General features: G+C 50.3%; 1 protein-coding gene across 1 annotated transcript in view; it reads left to right on the plus strand.

Annotated features, from left to right (window-relative positions):
• The window catches only part of VAC14 (VAC14 component of PIKFYVE complex), a 65188-nt gene that overhangs the window by 20291 nt on the left and 29188 nt on the right, over positions 1-15709 (plus strand). The window contains exons 11-13 of the mRNA XM_061375816.1: positions 417-561; positions 864-929; positions 9847-9997. Of these exons, the coding sequence (XP_061231800.1) occupies positions 417-561; positions 864-929; positions 9847-9997 (362 nt within the window). The remainder of the gene's footprint in view (positions 1-416; positions 562-863; positions 930-9846; positions 9998-15709) is intronic.

Genomic DNA, 15709 nt, shown 5'->3' on the forward strand with positions numbered 1-15709 from the left:
AGTACCAGCTGCTTTGGGAAAGTGGTAAATCTTGAAGTCTGGAAGACTTCTGTTGTCTCCAAAGCAAGTTTTTGGTCTGTTGCTGTCTCTTGTGCTTCCCCATCTCCTAGTGCCACATGGGCAAACCTGGCCAGTCCCAGCCATAACCCCCAGGCTTGCAAGCCTGAAGCTTACTTCCTGGCTGTCAGAAATCTTGTAAGACATGAAAACATTGTGGATTTGCCATGAGCAGCTCTGGTTACACAGAATAAGAAATGTGGATGGCCAGGGTGAATGGGGCAGGAAGAGGCAAAGGTTTGGCCTTTCTCAGGGTTGAGATGTTTGGTGCAGCCTCTGGTGTGTTACAGACCTCTCCACCGTGGGAGGAGGGAGTTGGACATTACAGCACTGAACCAGCCTCTCTTCTTTCCATGCAGCTGCGAGAGGATCCAGGTGACCCTGAACCTGGATGGAATAGTTCAGGTGCTAGACTGCCACCTTCATGACACGTTCACTGGGATGATGACCAGAATTGCAGTCCTGAAATGGCTCTACCACTTGTACATCAAGACTCCTCGTAAGGTAGGTCAGGGACTTAGCCTGTGAGCTTTCTGCTTCCCCCATGGGACAGAGCTTATCCACTCCCAGCCTGCTTCATGGCTTTGAATTGGCTGTAATTATCTTGGTAGCATTGCAACCAAGTGTCCTTCTACATTTTTGAGAAGGTTTTGGTTGCTGGATACCCAGTAGCTTAAGAAAGAAGATCTCTCCAGCTCAGATGGAAACTGCTGGTGAAGCCCCAGCAGACTCCCCAGGGTAAGGGGTCATATGGCAGGGGGTGACCAGGCTTGTAGGACTGATGCCATCTGTCTTTCTGGTTCTAGATGTTCCGACACACCGACAGCCTTCTCCCTAACTTGCTGCGAACCCTCTCAGATGAGTCAGATGAGGTAAGTGCGACAGCTGCTGAAGTCCTCCTGACAGCTTACCATCTCCACATCCAGCTGGACTTTGGATTTTTGGCGTTCAACTGAGGGATTTTTTGAGGTTTGGCTAGTGTTGGGACTGGGGAGTTTAACCTTCTTGGCCCAATGCAGAGCCTGCAGGTAGTGCCCAGCTGAAAGCCCTGTGGTCTCGGTTAGGCTGGTGTGTTTGGAGCCCCCTGTATAAACCTTCTTCTCCATTTCTGAGAATTGATCCTTCAAAGCCAACTCTTAAAATGCCTTTTTGCCTGCGTGGAAAGAGCTTTAGCGTTGCTGTCTTTCCCTGGACTGTGGTCAGATCTTTGGTAAGTGGGAATTCAGGCACCTTGCAGCATCTCTGTAGAGAAGACGTATGGGAAATTGTGTCCAGTTAGCACTGCAAAATCAGACTCTTGAGGAGGTCACAAGTGGTAGCAGCACCACTACTAGCAAGGCAGTATCAGCATTGCCTGGTGGGGCTGCAATAGATGCCCAGTAGCATCAAACATCAACCTTCCAGTACCTGAAGGATTCTTTCAAAATCTGGAGCGGTGTTTTTTTGCAAGGGGCAGGACAAAGGGGAATGGCTTTAATCTGACAGAGGGGAGACTGAGATGAGCTCTTAGGAAGAAGCTCTTCCCTTTGGCGGTGGTGAGGCCCTGGCACAGGTTGCCCAGAGAAGCTGTGGCTGCCCCATCCATGTCAGTTTTCAAGGCCAGGTTGGATGGAGCTTCAAGCAACCTGGTTTGCTAGGAGCACCTGGAGGTGTCTTTGCCCAGTTGGAACTGGATAAGCTTTAAGGTCCCTTCCTACAGCATTCCGTGATTCTGTGATCATATTGGCTCATTTTGGAAGTGAGCAAAGAAAATCAGGCAGCAATGAGTGAGCCAGCTTGCTCTGACTTTGTTCTCCTGCCTGTGCGTTGCCCTCCCAGGGCAGTGTTCTTCATAGAATCATAGAATAGTTAGGGTAGGAAAGGACCTAAGATCATCTAATTCCAACCCCCCTGCCATGGGCAGGGATGCCTCACACTAAACCATCTCACCCAAAGCTTCGTTCAACCTGGCCTTGAACGCTGCCAGTGATGGAGCATTCACAACCTCCCTGGGCAACCAATTCCAATGCCTCACCACTCTAACAGGAAAGAATTTCCTCCTTATATCCAATCTAAACTTCCCCTTTTCATCTCTAAGGCTGCTCCCTTCTTGAAGTGCTGCACCATTTTCCCATTTCCTTGTCTTCTTCCTCACTCTTCTTCTCTGGTTCCAGTCATCTCTATTTTGGCATCTGTGGCATCTTTTCCCCTTCTCTGTGGCACTCTGGAGCATTTCTAGTGTTTGATTGGAATCTGGCAGCTTCAGCACAGCCAGTGGTAGCGCTTCTACTGTCAGCTGAATACTTCTTGCTCAGACCTGTGAATGTCTGGTTTCTCAGCCCTGACCTTCCTTACAGACTAAAAATCACACACTATCTGCTTTGCTTTACACACTCAGGGCATCAAAGCCCAACCCCACAATAAATCCCATGTGCAAGGGGGTCATTAAGAGAGGCGGGAAGGGAATGAGCAAGTAAGGGAGTGACTTGCAAAGGCAAGCAACTGCCTGGCCATTTTCCATACCCCGCTGCTTACCATACAGACCTTTCCAAAAGAGTCCCCAAGCACACATCTGCCTTTGCAAGGCTCTAGAAAGCCTGCATATTGCAGATAGTCCCTCCAGCTTGGCAGGAGATAGCAGTGACTCATGTTGCAATTACACTGCTTATTAATATTTGAAAAAAGCAGTGAAGAAAGGACCCTGGTGATGCATTTCCTCCATGTGACATAACTGGGAATGGCTCAAAAGTAATTTTAAGCTGATTTATTTAATCCTGTCTTCTATTTATTGAAATGTTTGGCTCTCCTGTATTTTTTTAGAGGAAATCCATAGATGAGTCAATCCATTAAACACCACTGCTCAGCTGGCTCCCAACCAGATCTGCTGCTCTCTGCAGAGGAAATGGAAATGACTGAAAGAGTAGAGGGGTTGGAGCTGGGTGTTTTGGGAAATTATGAGGACAGATGGAGGTGGCTGACCTGCAGTGTCCATGCCTATTAGAAAAGGGGATGCAGGGTGCTCTGTTAGCGGTTAAACCCTGCTCAGTACAGTATTTTATCCATGTTTGTGTTGTCCTGGAGTAGATTCCTGGACTGGGATTCCCCAGGAGCTCTTGACTAACAGGCTGGGGATCACAGGGTTGGTGTGGGGTCTTGCATAAGCTAACACATCAGCTCTCTGATGAGGAAGCATCTCCTCCTTCCCAGGTAAGGCTTTGTGTGTTCTGTGGTGTAGCACAAGGTATATACACATCTTCAGTGGGTTTTTTTGCTGTCTTCATCCTGCAATGCTGCCTTCCCAAAGGGAATCCATCTGGGCAGTGGTGTCAGTCCCATCTTTCTTCCCAGCAAAATTCAACATCCTTTTGCAGTTCTTGAAGATCTCCTGTCCTCTGTGCACAGTTTGGAGGCTTGCTGTTGCTCTCCTGGTGTGCTCTGACGCTGTCTTGGAGCAGTTGTTTCTCACTAGCTCATCACCAAAGGAGAATCTGGCTTTGGAGGGTCAGTGCTAGCCAGGGCTTTGCATCAGACTGAAAGACTGTGCTCAGGCAACTTATTTTTAAGGTCTGGCCTTCTTGAGCTGCTCTGAGTCTCTCTGTATACTTGCCGTCAGTCAGGCCCAAAGCAAGGAAAGACTTGAACTGGATGGAGCTGGTTCCGTGCCCTTTAAGTGGTCATGCCTGTTTTTATCATTCAGGTAGCACAAGGTGTTGCACCACCTCCACCATGCTGAACAGAGGCCAGAATCTAACAATGCATCTGTGGCATCCTGACTCATCTCTGCTTTCTCTCCTGTTCCCGTTACTACGCAGTTCTCCTGCTCCAGTAAAGAAACGGTCAAGAGACCTAGTTAAGATTCACAAAGGCACACAGAGAAGTTGGAGCAAGTGGTTCCCTCTGATATATAGACAAGTCCAGGTACAGGATTCCTGGTTGTCAGATGCTGTACTCCTGCACTGTGTCACCTCATGCTGATTCTTGTGCTTCCCTGAAAGGGAGATGCTGCATCCTGCATTTGAGACCTTGTTTTGAAAGCAGTCTTTAAAAGCCCTGGTTAGAATTTGATGTAGTTAAAAGCTTCCTCATAGCTTCAAGACCAACAGGATTGGGCTGGGAGTGGGTTTTTCTGCACAAGCTGCTCCTTTTGTTGTGAGTCCCACAGCCCAGACACCTGGTTGAAGAATGGGTGTTAGGTGAAAAGTTGAAGCCGTAAGTGTCCTTTGGGAGCAGTGCGTTAGACTTGTCCACCCGCAGTTTAAAAGCACAGCTGTGGGTAGGCAGTGTTGAAAAGACCTGTTTTTTGGGTTATCTTCCTCTGCAAGCTCCTCATGCAAAGGCAGCTTCTGAGGTAGTTGTTCAGTTCCCTGGGCCTTCCCATCTAGACCCAGGTACTGAGTTCAGGTGGACACAACAGGCAGTGAGGTCATCTCTGGGAAAACCATGGAGCACTGATGCTGTTTGTTTCTTCCTTTGCTCTGTTTGCCTTTCTCTGGCTCCAAAACGGAGTTGTTTCTTTACAGCTGAATGTGTTCCTGTTTGCTTATCTGCTCCTCTCAATCTTCCTGGGGGTTGGAAGTTTTGCTGGGACTTCTCTCTGACTCATGCAGGAATGACAGGTGAGGTGGAGCTGGTGTCTGCTGTGAAGCAGAGTAGACTCCATCTTCCTCTCAGCTCTGCTGACATGAAAAACTACCTTTGTTTCTGCAGTGGCCAGTCAAGGCTTTGGATACAGGAAGAAGACTGAAATGATTTCTTAGCTTGCTTTTTGCAGCTGTATCATAGAATCAGAATGGTGTGGATTGGAAAGGACCTTAAAATCATCTAGCTCCAATCCCCTGCCATGCATAGTAACACCTTCCACTAGACTGGCTTGGAACTCCCTAGGTTTGTCACAGAGCATCCTTCAGAAGTCTGCTCCTAGCACTTTGCAAGAGTTGGTACCCTTCCCTCACAAGGATTAGCTGAGCCTGGGCTGCCACTGCCTGTGGAGGTGGTGATGGACTTGAACATCTGCGTGACCTTCCAGCCAACTTCTCCATAACAAGCTGAAACATTCCGCCTCTCTCTTGGGTTTCCAGTATTAAACTAGGAGAGGAGGAACCCCCTGTAGGCTGGAATACTCAATATTCATCTCTCTTCTGTGCTGTTACCTCCTATACCTCTCCTGTGTGTCCTGCTACAGCACTGCAAGGTTTTGAAGCCCAGGTCTCATCCCTGCTCTCTAAGCTCTGCTGTCACACCAAGTCTTGCCAAACTTCTTCCACCACTCCCAATTCCCAGTACAATGAAGCTGAGCAAAAGCTCATGCCAGAGCAAATAGCCATCTTAACGTGGTTTGATTTGGAGCTTTGTTCTGTTGGTTTTATAGCCACTGTGCTCTAATCCACCATGGCCAAAATATTGTGACCCCATGCAAAGCAAAGGTGTACACCAAAGACTGCAAAGAACTCTCATGTACATGTGCCTGGCTTTAATTTCTTTTGGTGGTAAAGCTTCTCTGGGTTGGGCCTCAAAGCTACAAGGTACCAAAGCAGGAAGGCTACTTGTTTTGAAAAGAGAAGTTACACTGAGGGTGAGCTTAGGACTGAAACAATGGGATGTAGAGAGAGGTATGTAATTGCAGTTGGATGGCGGAAAATGTGGTCAGCCGTACATGGAAGCAGCCATAAGCAGAAGTCTTAAAGCAGGGTGGAGTGAGACTTTCTCCAAGGACTTGAGGTATTGCGAGGGCATTGGGTTGCAAGATAATCTCTGCACTGCATCATGCAGGAGTAGGAAGTTTCTTGTGGGGAGTGTGATCTACAGGGAGCTTCTTGGCTCAGCACCAGTTCCAGACCATAATTGCATGGCTTGCTTTTATGTATGCATATACGGTTTGTATGTATATCCAAACACTAGCCATAAGGTGCAGACTGGGCTTGAAGTGATGCCTGGAGCATTCCTGGGTGAAATCATGGAGCAGACTAAACCCACCTGCTGTGGAGGACAGGCAGTTGTGGCCTAGGAAGCTGGCTCAGTGTGAGAGGAGAAGGTGTAGGATGTGGAATTTGGTGAGCTTGGCTTTGGGTACCTGGCTTCTCAGGGTGCAGAGGGAGATGCTAGATGGAGACAGGTAGCAAATAAAAATAAACCCTTTACATATTATTAGCTCTGGGGCTCTCTGAGAGCTGAATTCAAAGGGGTTGCAGGTATCTAGCCCCACACAGTGTGCCCACAGGGATGTTCCAGGGGAGTTCCAGCTTCCTGCAGCCCTACCCACTGGCTGGACCTTGTCCTGCCTCCTTTCTTGCCCTCTAATGCATGAAGAAATGCCTCCTAGGGAGGATTTCTGAAAGCAGGAGGGAAGACGGAGTTTTCAGGTTGGTTTCAGGTGGTTGTGGCTGTGTTACCAAATGACCCCTCTTCTCCCAGTGTCTGCTATATTTCCTGATGGTGTGAGAATGTGTCAGCACAGCCTGGCAGGATCTTCCCTGGGGAGGGAAGGGGAGGAGAAGCCCCCAGCCCCACTGCCTTTCCTCTGCTCCTGGCCGCAGATTGAAAGCTGGTGGCTGTAAAGAGGAGGGGGTGGGGGAAGTCTTGGGAAGATCAGAAGACAAAAGTTGCTGTGCTGAGGACCTGAAAAGAGGTGTGGATAAATCAGTGCAGAAGATTAATGGTGGTTTTTCTGTCTTTAAAGCTTGGGGAGGCAGGGGGGACACAAGTTTGCTCTTCACACTGTGTCCTTGGGGCTCAGCCAGCCTTGCTGCTGGCTGCTCTTGGCCTTGGGGCTGCTTGGCCATGCTCAACTCCCCTCCCCTGGCTATGGCTAAAATGTTTGGAGGAAGGAAAGAGATAAAACAAGTGAAGTCCTCTGTGGCAGCCTCGGTGCACACTGCCACAGCGAGCAGCTGCATTTGAGTGATGGAGCAGCAGGAAGCACCCAACAGCATCCTCACCTCTCCTGGTCCCCACCAGGTCACTCCTGTGGCATTGCCAGGCTGGTAATGCTGTGGGTTTTTCTACAGCCTCCCTGATATAAGGCGGCTGATCCCCCTTGAAAAAGTGCTCTGCAGCCCTAAACCTTCTTGGTTTCCCTCTTGGTAGCACGATCAGCTGAATTCCTATCTTCTTGGCAGGAACAACCTTGCCCCTGGTATTGTGTGCCCCATTTTATTGCCGAGGGAATCCTCACCCTCTGAGACATTGCTATAAATACCAGTAAGGAAGGGCAGCATCTTCAGGAGCTCAGTCCATATCCTTGCCCTCATCTGTGCCCCAGGACCTGCTGCTGCAGCCCCAGCTACGTTGCAGAGTGCTGAGTCTCGCTCTGCAAGGGTCTGTAGCAGATTTGAGAGCACTCCCCCTTGCTCTACAACATTCCAGGCCAGTCCAGCATTTTGGCCAGAGGCAAACTCCTCGGGGAGCATCAACACGATGCTTTGCACGCAAGAGGTGCATCCCATCCAGCACACGCCATTGAGATGCTGCTTTTCCCCTGCACCACCACTGGCAGAGCCAGTCTCTGCTCCATTCAACCAGAACAAGCAGCAAATTAACCTGACCTAGATCTGGAACAGCTAAGGAGAGACTGGCTGGTTTGTGTGCCCTTAAAATTCCTGCTCTGGAGGCAATACAGGGAGAAATCTTGCCCATTCCCAGCAAGGAGAAAGCTGCTTATTTGTAATAGCTTATAACTGACTGAAAACGTGCTCCTCATCCTCCAGCTGTGCAAAGAGCTCCATCACAGTGCTCAGAATGGCTTGCAGTGTCAGCCAGGTCTCCCCATCCATTGTGATGCTGCTTTCCCTGCTATTTCCAATTCAGGAAGCCTGGAGCAGGGGCACACCAGCCTACATCTCATCACTACCAGGAAAACCTCCTTGGTGGCAGCTACTCTGGGCTGTTCATTGGGATCATGCCCTTGCTCAATAGCTGGGAATGGCTCTGGCCCTTGTGCTCCAGCAGTGCTGGGTCTGACAGCTGCTGGGCTCCTGACCGATGGGACCAGCTCCCTCCTGGTGCAGCCAGCTCGTTGCTATGGCAATGGCAGGATATTGCTTTCTTACAGCCTCCTGGGTCGCACAAAGCCAGCCGCCAGCTCCAGCTTTGCTTAGCACAGAGATGTGCAGTGCATACCAAGCACTCCTGGCTTTCCTTCATCCCTGGCTGGGAACCCCCTCCGGAGCCTGCAGGGAAGGAGCAGCAGGAGCCAGAGTTCCCTGCCTCTTTCCCACGGCTGGAAAAACCAAGGCTGCCTGCTCTTCCTCTTCCTCCAGGTGCTTATGGAGCCATCCCTCCTGCTTCTTATTTCTTCTATGCTTTTCAGTCACCAAATTCAGCCCATGCTGCTTTTTCCACCTTCTGCCTGTGACCTATGTGCTGGTTTGGGGGGACACCCCTTAATCTCTCCAAAGCTCAAAGAAGTCCAGCCATACTCTCAGCTGGTCACGGCTGCTGAGGCAGCCTGCCCAAGCCAAAGCAGCGTCTCAGATAGCTCTGGGAGATTGGATTAAGGATCCAGCCTTACAGCATACAAATGACTTTATATGCTTTGGAAGGCAGCAGGGATGATTTGTGCCCAGCCCAGACCCATCATGAGGTCTGCTCAGGGGCATCCTCTGCTTGGAACAAAACAGCATCGGCGTTGCTTTGTCTGAGCCACTGATGGGACCAAGGTCCTTCCTCTGCCAGCAACTACAGACTCCCTTCCCTGGATGAATATGAAGGCTGGCAATAGCAGTGACCTCCTGTGCTAGCCACAAGGTCCCATTTTTTACAGCATCACAGAGGTGCTGTATTCTTCAGGGATAGCAGTACAAGTTGTTATTTTATTTCCTCCCCCAGGAGCTGTAGGCTGGGACTTCATTATGTTTATAGGCACAGGGTCTTCCCAAGTATACACTATGCTGCCTGATCAAAAACCTAGGACCTCCTCCTTCTGATTCAGGGGTCCTGTTTTCTGTTTTGATCATGTTTCTCCATGATCAAGAAAAGAAAATATGTAATTAGATTTTGTTTCTCAGGGTTAAGGGTATTTTTTTTTAACTCAGAGCTAAAACTCCCATATAACTGCAGCTCCTCAGAAAGATGCCTTGTGAGAAACATGTGGAAACCTAGGACACTGTGCTGATGGGGAAGGGGTGACGGGGAAGTGCTGCGCTAGATTCTGGTGACTTAGACGTAGCAGTTGCCCTTTTTGGCAGCCTTTCTGCTCTGCGCAGCTCTGCCACACTCAGAGCATCAGGGATGGCTGATGAAACATCTAGACCCAAGGACATTTGAATGAAGGGGGACCCAGAATAGCCTGAGGCATGAGAAGGGTTGACAACAACAAAAAAAACCCAACCGACCCTGTAATAACTTGTCCAGAGATGCTATATATAGATTAATTCAGTGACTTCTGGAAGGAAAGCTATGAAGTCCAAATGGCAAGCTCTGTCTACTCTGAGATGCTGCCCTGAAAAGGGAGAGCTGAGGTACAGGGGCGGGCATACTGATGTATGTCCCCAAGAGCCCTCATGCTCTCATGCTTTTGCTGGGCTTATCCCAAACCTGGCATTATGAAGTGGGGGGGGGGGGGGGAAGGAAAACCCAGGCCTCCTCATGCACATTGGTTTAATTTCACAACTCTCTTTTTCCCCTCCCCTTTTCTCTTTCCTGCCACATCCCCTCTGCAATAATTTGAAACTTCCACTCTGAATTTCACAGGCACCCTTTTTTTCCTTTCAGTTTTCTTGATGTGCTGGGATTTGGGTTTTGCTTCCCATCTCACTGTCTCCAGCCATGGGTTTGGGCAGAAAAGGTCACCCCATGCTGTTCATCTCTCCGCAGGTTATCCTGAAGGACCTGGAAGTGCTGGCTGAGATTGCTTCTTCCCCAGCTGGACAGACAGAGGGTCATGGTGCCTCTGACAGCTCCGATGCACAACCCAGCGTCTTGGAGCTTCAGGTCCCAGACAGGGCTGGCCAGCTGAACTCCTCCGGTGAGTGACCCCTCGCCGTGGGCTCCTTTGTTGCACCATGGCACTGGTCAGATTTGCTTGGGCAGAAGGAGAAGACTCTGTGGCAGTAGTAGATCAGTAGATCCATCACAACTCAGCATAGCTTTGGGGATCAAGTCTGCCATGGTGCAGACCAGGGCACAGCTTTTATTATCATAGAATTATAGAATAGTTAGGGTTGGAAAGGACCTTAAGATCATCAAATTCCAACCCCCCTGCCATGGGCAGGGACACCTCGCTCTAAACCATATCACCCAAGGCCTCGTCCAACCTGGCCTTGAACACTGCCAGGGATGGAGCATTCACAACCTCCCTGGACAACCCATTCCAGTGCCTCACCACCCTAACAGGAAAGAATTTCCTCCTTATATCCAATCTAAACTTCCCCTGTTTAAGTTTTAACCCATTACCCCTTGTCCTGTCACTACAGTTCCTAATGAAGAGTCCCTCCCCAGCATCCCTATAGGCCCCCTTCAGATACTGGAAGGCTGCTATGAGGTCTCCACGCAGCCTTCTCTTCTCCAGGCTGAACAGCCCCAACTTTCTCAGCCGATCTTCATATGGGAGGTGCTCCAGTCCCCTGATCATTCTCGTGGCCCTCCTCTGGACTTGTTCCAACAGATCCATGTCCTTTTTATGTTGAGGACGCCGGAACTGTACACAATACTCCAAGTGAGGTCTCACGAGAGCAGAATAAAGGGGCAGGATCACCTCCTTCGACCTGCTGGTCACGCTCCTTTTAATGCAGCCCAGGATGCAGTTGGCTTTCTGGGCTGCAAGCGCCCACTGAAGCTGGCTCATGTTCATTTTCTCATCAACCAACACCCCCAAGTCCTTCTCCACAGGGCTGCTCTGAATCTCTTCTCTGCCCAACCTGTAGCTGTGTCTGGGATTGCTCTGACCCAGGTGTAGGACCTTGCACTTGGCATGGTTAAACTTCATGAGGTTGGCATCAGCCCACCGCACAAGCGGTTCAAGGTCCCTCTGGATGGCATTCCTTCCCTCCAGTGTATCAACCAAACCACACAGCTTGGTGTCATCAGCAAACTTGCTGAGGACGCACTCAATCCCACTGTCCATGTCACCTACAAAGATGTTGAACAAGACCGGTCCCAACACCGATCCCTGAGGGACAGCACTCGTTACTGGTCTCCAGCTGGACATTGAGCCATTGACCACAACTCTTTGTGTGCGGCCATCCAGCCAGTTCTTTATCCACCGAGTGGTCCATTCATCAAATTGATGTCTCTCCAATTTAGAGACAAGGATGTTGTGTGGGACAGTGTCTAAAGCTTTACACAAGTCCAGGTAGATGACATCAACTGCTTTACCGCTGTCCATCAGTTCTGTAGCCCCATCATAGAAGGCCACCAAATTGGTCAGGCAGGATTTCTCCTTGGTGAAGCCATGTTGGCTGTCACCAATCACCTTGTTGTTTTTCATGTGCCTTAGCATGCCTTCCAGGAGAATCTGCTCCAAGATTTTGCTAGGCACAGAGCTGAGACTGACTGATCTGTAATTGCCCGGGTCATCCATTTCCCCTTCTTGAAAATGGGGGTTATATTTCCCTTTTTCCAGTCGTCAGGAACTTCACCTGACTGCCATGATTTTTCAAATATGATGGCCAGCGGCTTAGCAACTTCATTTGCCAGCTCCTTCAGGACCCGCGGATGGATTTCATCAGGACCCATGGGCTTGTGCACGTTCAGATTTTTAAGATGGTCTCGAACCAGATCCTCTCCTCCAGTGGGCCTAAGGTCTTCATTCTCACAGTCCCTGCGTCTGCCTTCCAAGACTTGGGTGGTGCGGTCAGAGCCTTTGCCAGTGAAGACCAAGGCAAAGAAGTCATTCAGAACCTCAGCCTTCTCCAAATCCTGTGTAGCTAGTTCTCCCAAGAGCTTCCTGAGGGAGCCTACATTCTCCCTAATCTGTTTTTCATTTGCTATGTACCTGTAGAATCCCTTCCTGTTATCTTTCACATCCCTAGCCAAGTTTCATTCTAACTGGGCCTTAGCTTTTCTAACCTGGTCTCTAGCTTCCCGGACAACCTCCCTGTGCTCTTCCCAGGCTGCCTGTCCTTGCTGCCACTTTCTATAAAGCTCTTTTTTCATTTGAATTTTCCTCAGCAGCTCCTTATCCATCCAAGGAGGTCTCCTGGCCCTCCTACTGCCTTTCTTCTAGTTGGGATGCAACACTCCTGAGCTTGTAGCAGGTGATCCTTGAAGACCAACCAAGAGTCTTGAGTCCCCCTGCCCTCTAGGGCTATATCCCATGGAATATTACTAAGCAGGTTCCTGAAGAAGCTGAAGTCTGTTTTTTTGAAGTCCAGGGCAGTGAGCTTGCTGCACACTCTTCTCACTGTCCTGAGGATCTCAAATTCAACCATCTCGTGGTCGCTGCATCCAAGGCTGCCACTCTTCCCTCTAGCTCATGTTTTGGGGATCTAGAACTCTGTTTAGCATCAGGATGCTTCAGAGGAGGGGGTGGAGGGGTCATAGAATCCCAGACTGGTTTGGACTGGAAGGGACCTTGAAGCTCATGCAGTTCCAACCCCCTGCCATGGACAGAAACACCTTCCACTAGACCAGGTTGCTCCAAGCCTCATCCAGCCTGGCTTTGAACACTGCTGGGGATGGGGCAGCCACGGCTTCTCTGGGCACCTGTGCCAGGGCCTCACCACCCTCACAGGGAATAACTTCGGCCCTAAGAGCTCATCTCAATCTCACCCCCTTGTCAGTTTAAGACCATTTGCCCTTGTCCTGTCACTGCAGGCCGTTGTAAAAAGTCCTTCTCCAGTGTCATTACTGTCTTATTTTTAGGGGACCTTGGGTGCTAGCCTCCTCTCTCCTTGTTAAAGTTCTCAGAGCCCTAAATTGAGTCCAGGATGAGATGGTGGCTGCAAACCCAGGTGTCCAGAACAGATACAGATCAGCAGAGGACTCAGACCTGTCCAAGGCTGCCCACTTTGACTGTGAACTTCTACATTTCTCTTGAGTGTCTAGCAGGACAATTATCCCAGCACATCGGGAAGTCTTTTCCATTTTCCTTTGTCTGTGGCTCATCCTTTGCAGTTGCTTGGCTGCCCCTTTTCCTCTGCTCTTGCTGTTTAAGGACCTCCCTGCTGTACTCCCCAGGCCAGGTCATGACAGCCAAAAACACGTTTCATGTCAGCTTTGGATTGCACCCCAAGCATGGAGCCGTGCTGCTTCTCCCTGTACAGCATGTGGCCACAAAGCCTTGCTAAATCACCCCTGGAGAGGGAAGCTTTGCTTTCTGTCCCCCAGGCTTTGTTTTCACTGACGATCCCAAATCACTCACCTCTCCCCAGGTTTAGGAATGTCTGCACCAGCAGTCAGCTCAGGTTTTGGCTTGTTTGGTGTGGGGTTGTAAGCTTTTTTACAGATCACCTGTTTCATGCTGGCAGCTTTAGTTCTGCCATGGAGGAGTGAGGGCTGCAATGTTGGCGATGTCCCCAAGGCCTGTGCATGTCTCATCTGTCCTCCCATTGTCAGAATTGAGACTTCCTTGGTGGAGAAGCTCCTGCAGTGCTGGCCAAGCAGCTGAGGAGCTGCAGTTCAGCTCACACTGATGGTTGTCTGAGGTTTCCTTCTTTGTGGATGATCTAAAAATAGCATGCTGGATGGCATGGATCCGAACGGCTGCCATGGCCCCTGTTAGCTATCTGGAAGAGCAACTTGGCTTCACATATTCAAGTGTAATGCCTGAAAAGCCTGGCTGTCCAGTGTGGGGCAGCTTGACCCTACACAGGTCTTAAGACTCTGGCTTCCTTACCTGCTTTCCTCTTCCTTGTAAGGCCCCAGCAAATTGTTTCTTCAGGAATTTATCTGGGGCTGAGCTTTGCAGGGTCACTGGCTTTTACCCAAAAGCAGATGGTTTTGGGGAGGAGAAAAGGAGCTGGTTCATTGGCCTCAAATGTTTAACGTGGCCCTGGTCCCATCTGGCTCCCACCACCAAGGGCTGAGACTGGATCAGCTGCAGGGCTCAGGCTTCCATGGGAATGGAGGTGTCACAGCTGAGCCAGGAGCCTCCTGGATTATGCCTGGAAAAGCACAGGCTCCTGGAAAAGACTCTTTTTGTCAGAGGGTTGTTGGGGGTTGGGGAGCTAGTGGAAATCCCTCCATCTGTGCATGGTCTGGGGGTAGTGTTGTACAGTGGGAGCGAGTGAACTCAAGCACTGCCCTGCAGGCTAATGTGTTTGTGAGTACAGCCTTTTCCAGGCAAAAATCACGAGGTGCTGGCACCAGCAAGAGAATGTACACCTTTCTGGGGTAACTGGTTTTGTACTGGGATGTATGGGAGTGTTCACCAAGCACACCTCCCTAGTGAGCACGCCTTGGCTGAGACAGTGCTTTCTAGGCAGTAGGATGCTATTGCAGCATTGCAGCGTACCAGCACTTCTCTCATCCCTTCATCCCACTTTTTACGGAGATGCTATGGGAGCTGGCAGTGGGAGGAGAGCTGCTAAGCCATGTCACATCCTCTCCCCTCCTACCTCTGAGGCCCATCCAAGTGTGCAGTTGGTAAACAAGCATGGACACCCCTTAAATCCTTGAGGTTGTGGCAGGTTTCCATGCCGCACTCTCCATCTCTGCGCTCCAGGCTTTGCCACCCGAGTGGTGAGGGCGGGAGGGAAGGTGGAAGGGGCTGGTGCCCCTGTGGTCTTCCCCCACTTCCTCTCACTCCCTTTCTTCCCTTGGGATGTGTTTATGCAGTTGTTTCCCTGCCATTGAGTTTGGTTTCCTTCAGATGCTGGTTGATTAGTCAGGAAAGCCGTGTCCCACTTCCGCAGCCTGTTCCCAGCTCCAGTTTGTATTTAGCTGCTTTGTTCTCCAGTTATGTAAGGTCAGCTGCCCTTGACGTCTTCTCCATCACAATGAGCTGGGGCCAGTACCTCCTGGGAGACCCAGCATTGCTCCTCTCGACCTGCTCTGACTGCTCTGGGAGAGGGTGGCTGGCTGCTGGCCTCCATCAGTCTCTCCTTGGTTATCTTCTGCCTGCTTTTCTGCGACCAGGTCTGTAGAGCTGTGCCCAAGAGCTTCCCAGTGTTTGGGATGATGATACAAATGCCTTTCTGGTTTCTGTGATGGGAATCTAGCTGTCTGCTTTGCTTTGGGAGTGTTTTGCCAATCCCATAGAAGTTGGGACAAAGTAGCAGATGACCTAAGAGTGGCTGTCACCAAGGCCAGCAGATCAGGAGAGGGGATTCTCTCCTCTGCTCCTGTCTGAGGAGACCCCCCTCTGCAGTCCTGCTTCCATCTCTGGAGCAACAACACAAGAGGGATGTGGAGCTGTTGGAGTGAGTTCAGAGGAGTCCATGGAGATGCTTCAGGGCTGGAGCAGCTCTGCTTGGAGATGGGCTGAGAGAGGTGGGCTTGTTCAGCCTGGAGAAGAGAAGGTTCCAGGGAGACCTTAGAGCAGCTTCCAGTGCCTAAAGGGTTTATAGGGAAGATGGGGACAGACTTGTTAGCAGGGTCTGTAGCAGTAGGACAAGAGATGATGGTTTTAAACTAGAAGAGGGAGATTCAGACTACGTACAAGGATTACAATGAGGAGAGTGAAAAACTGCACCAGGTTGCCTAGGGGTGGTAGATACCCCATCCTCTGGAAGCATTCAAGGTCAGACTGGACAGGGCTCTGAGCAACAGATCTAGTGGAAGGTGTCCCTGCTCATTG

This window comes from Neopsephotus bourkii, unplaced genomic scaffold (genome assembly GCF_033783945.1).
Source record: "Neopsephotus bourkii isolate Nb327-2 ecotype Australia unplaced genomic scaffold, CSIRO-AGI_Nbou_v1 NB_1678, whole genome shotgun sequence".
NCBI lineage: Eukaryota > Metazoa > Chordata > Aves > Psittaciformes > Psittacidae > Neopsephotus > Neopsephotus bourkii.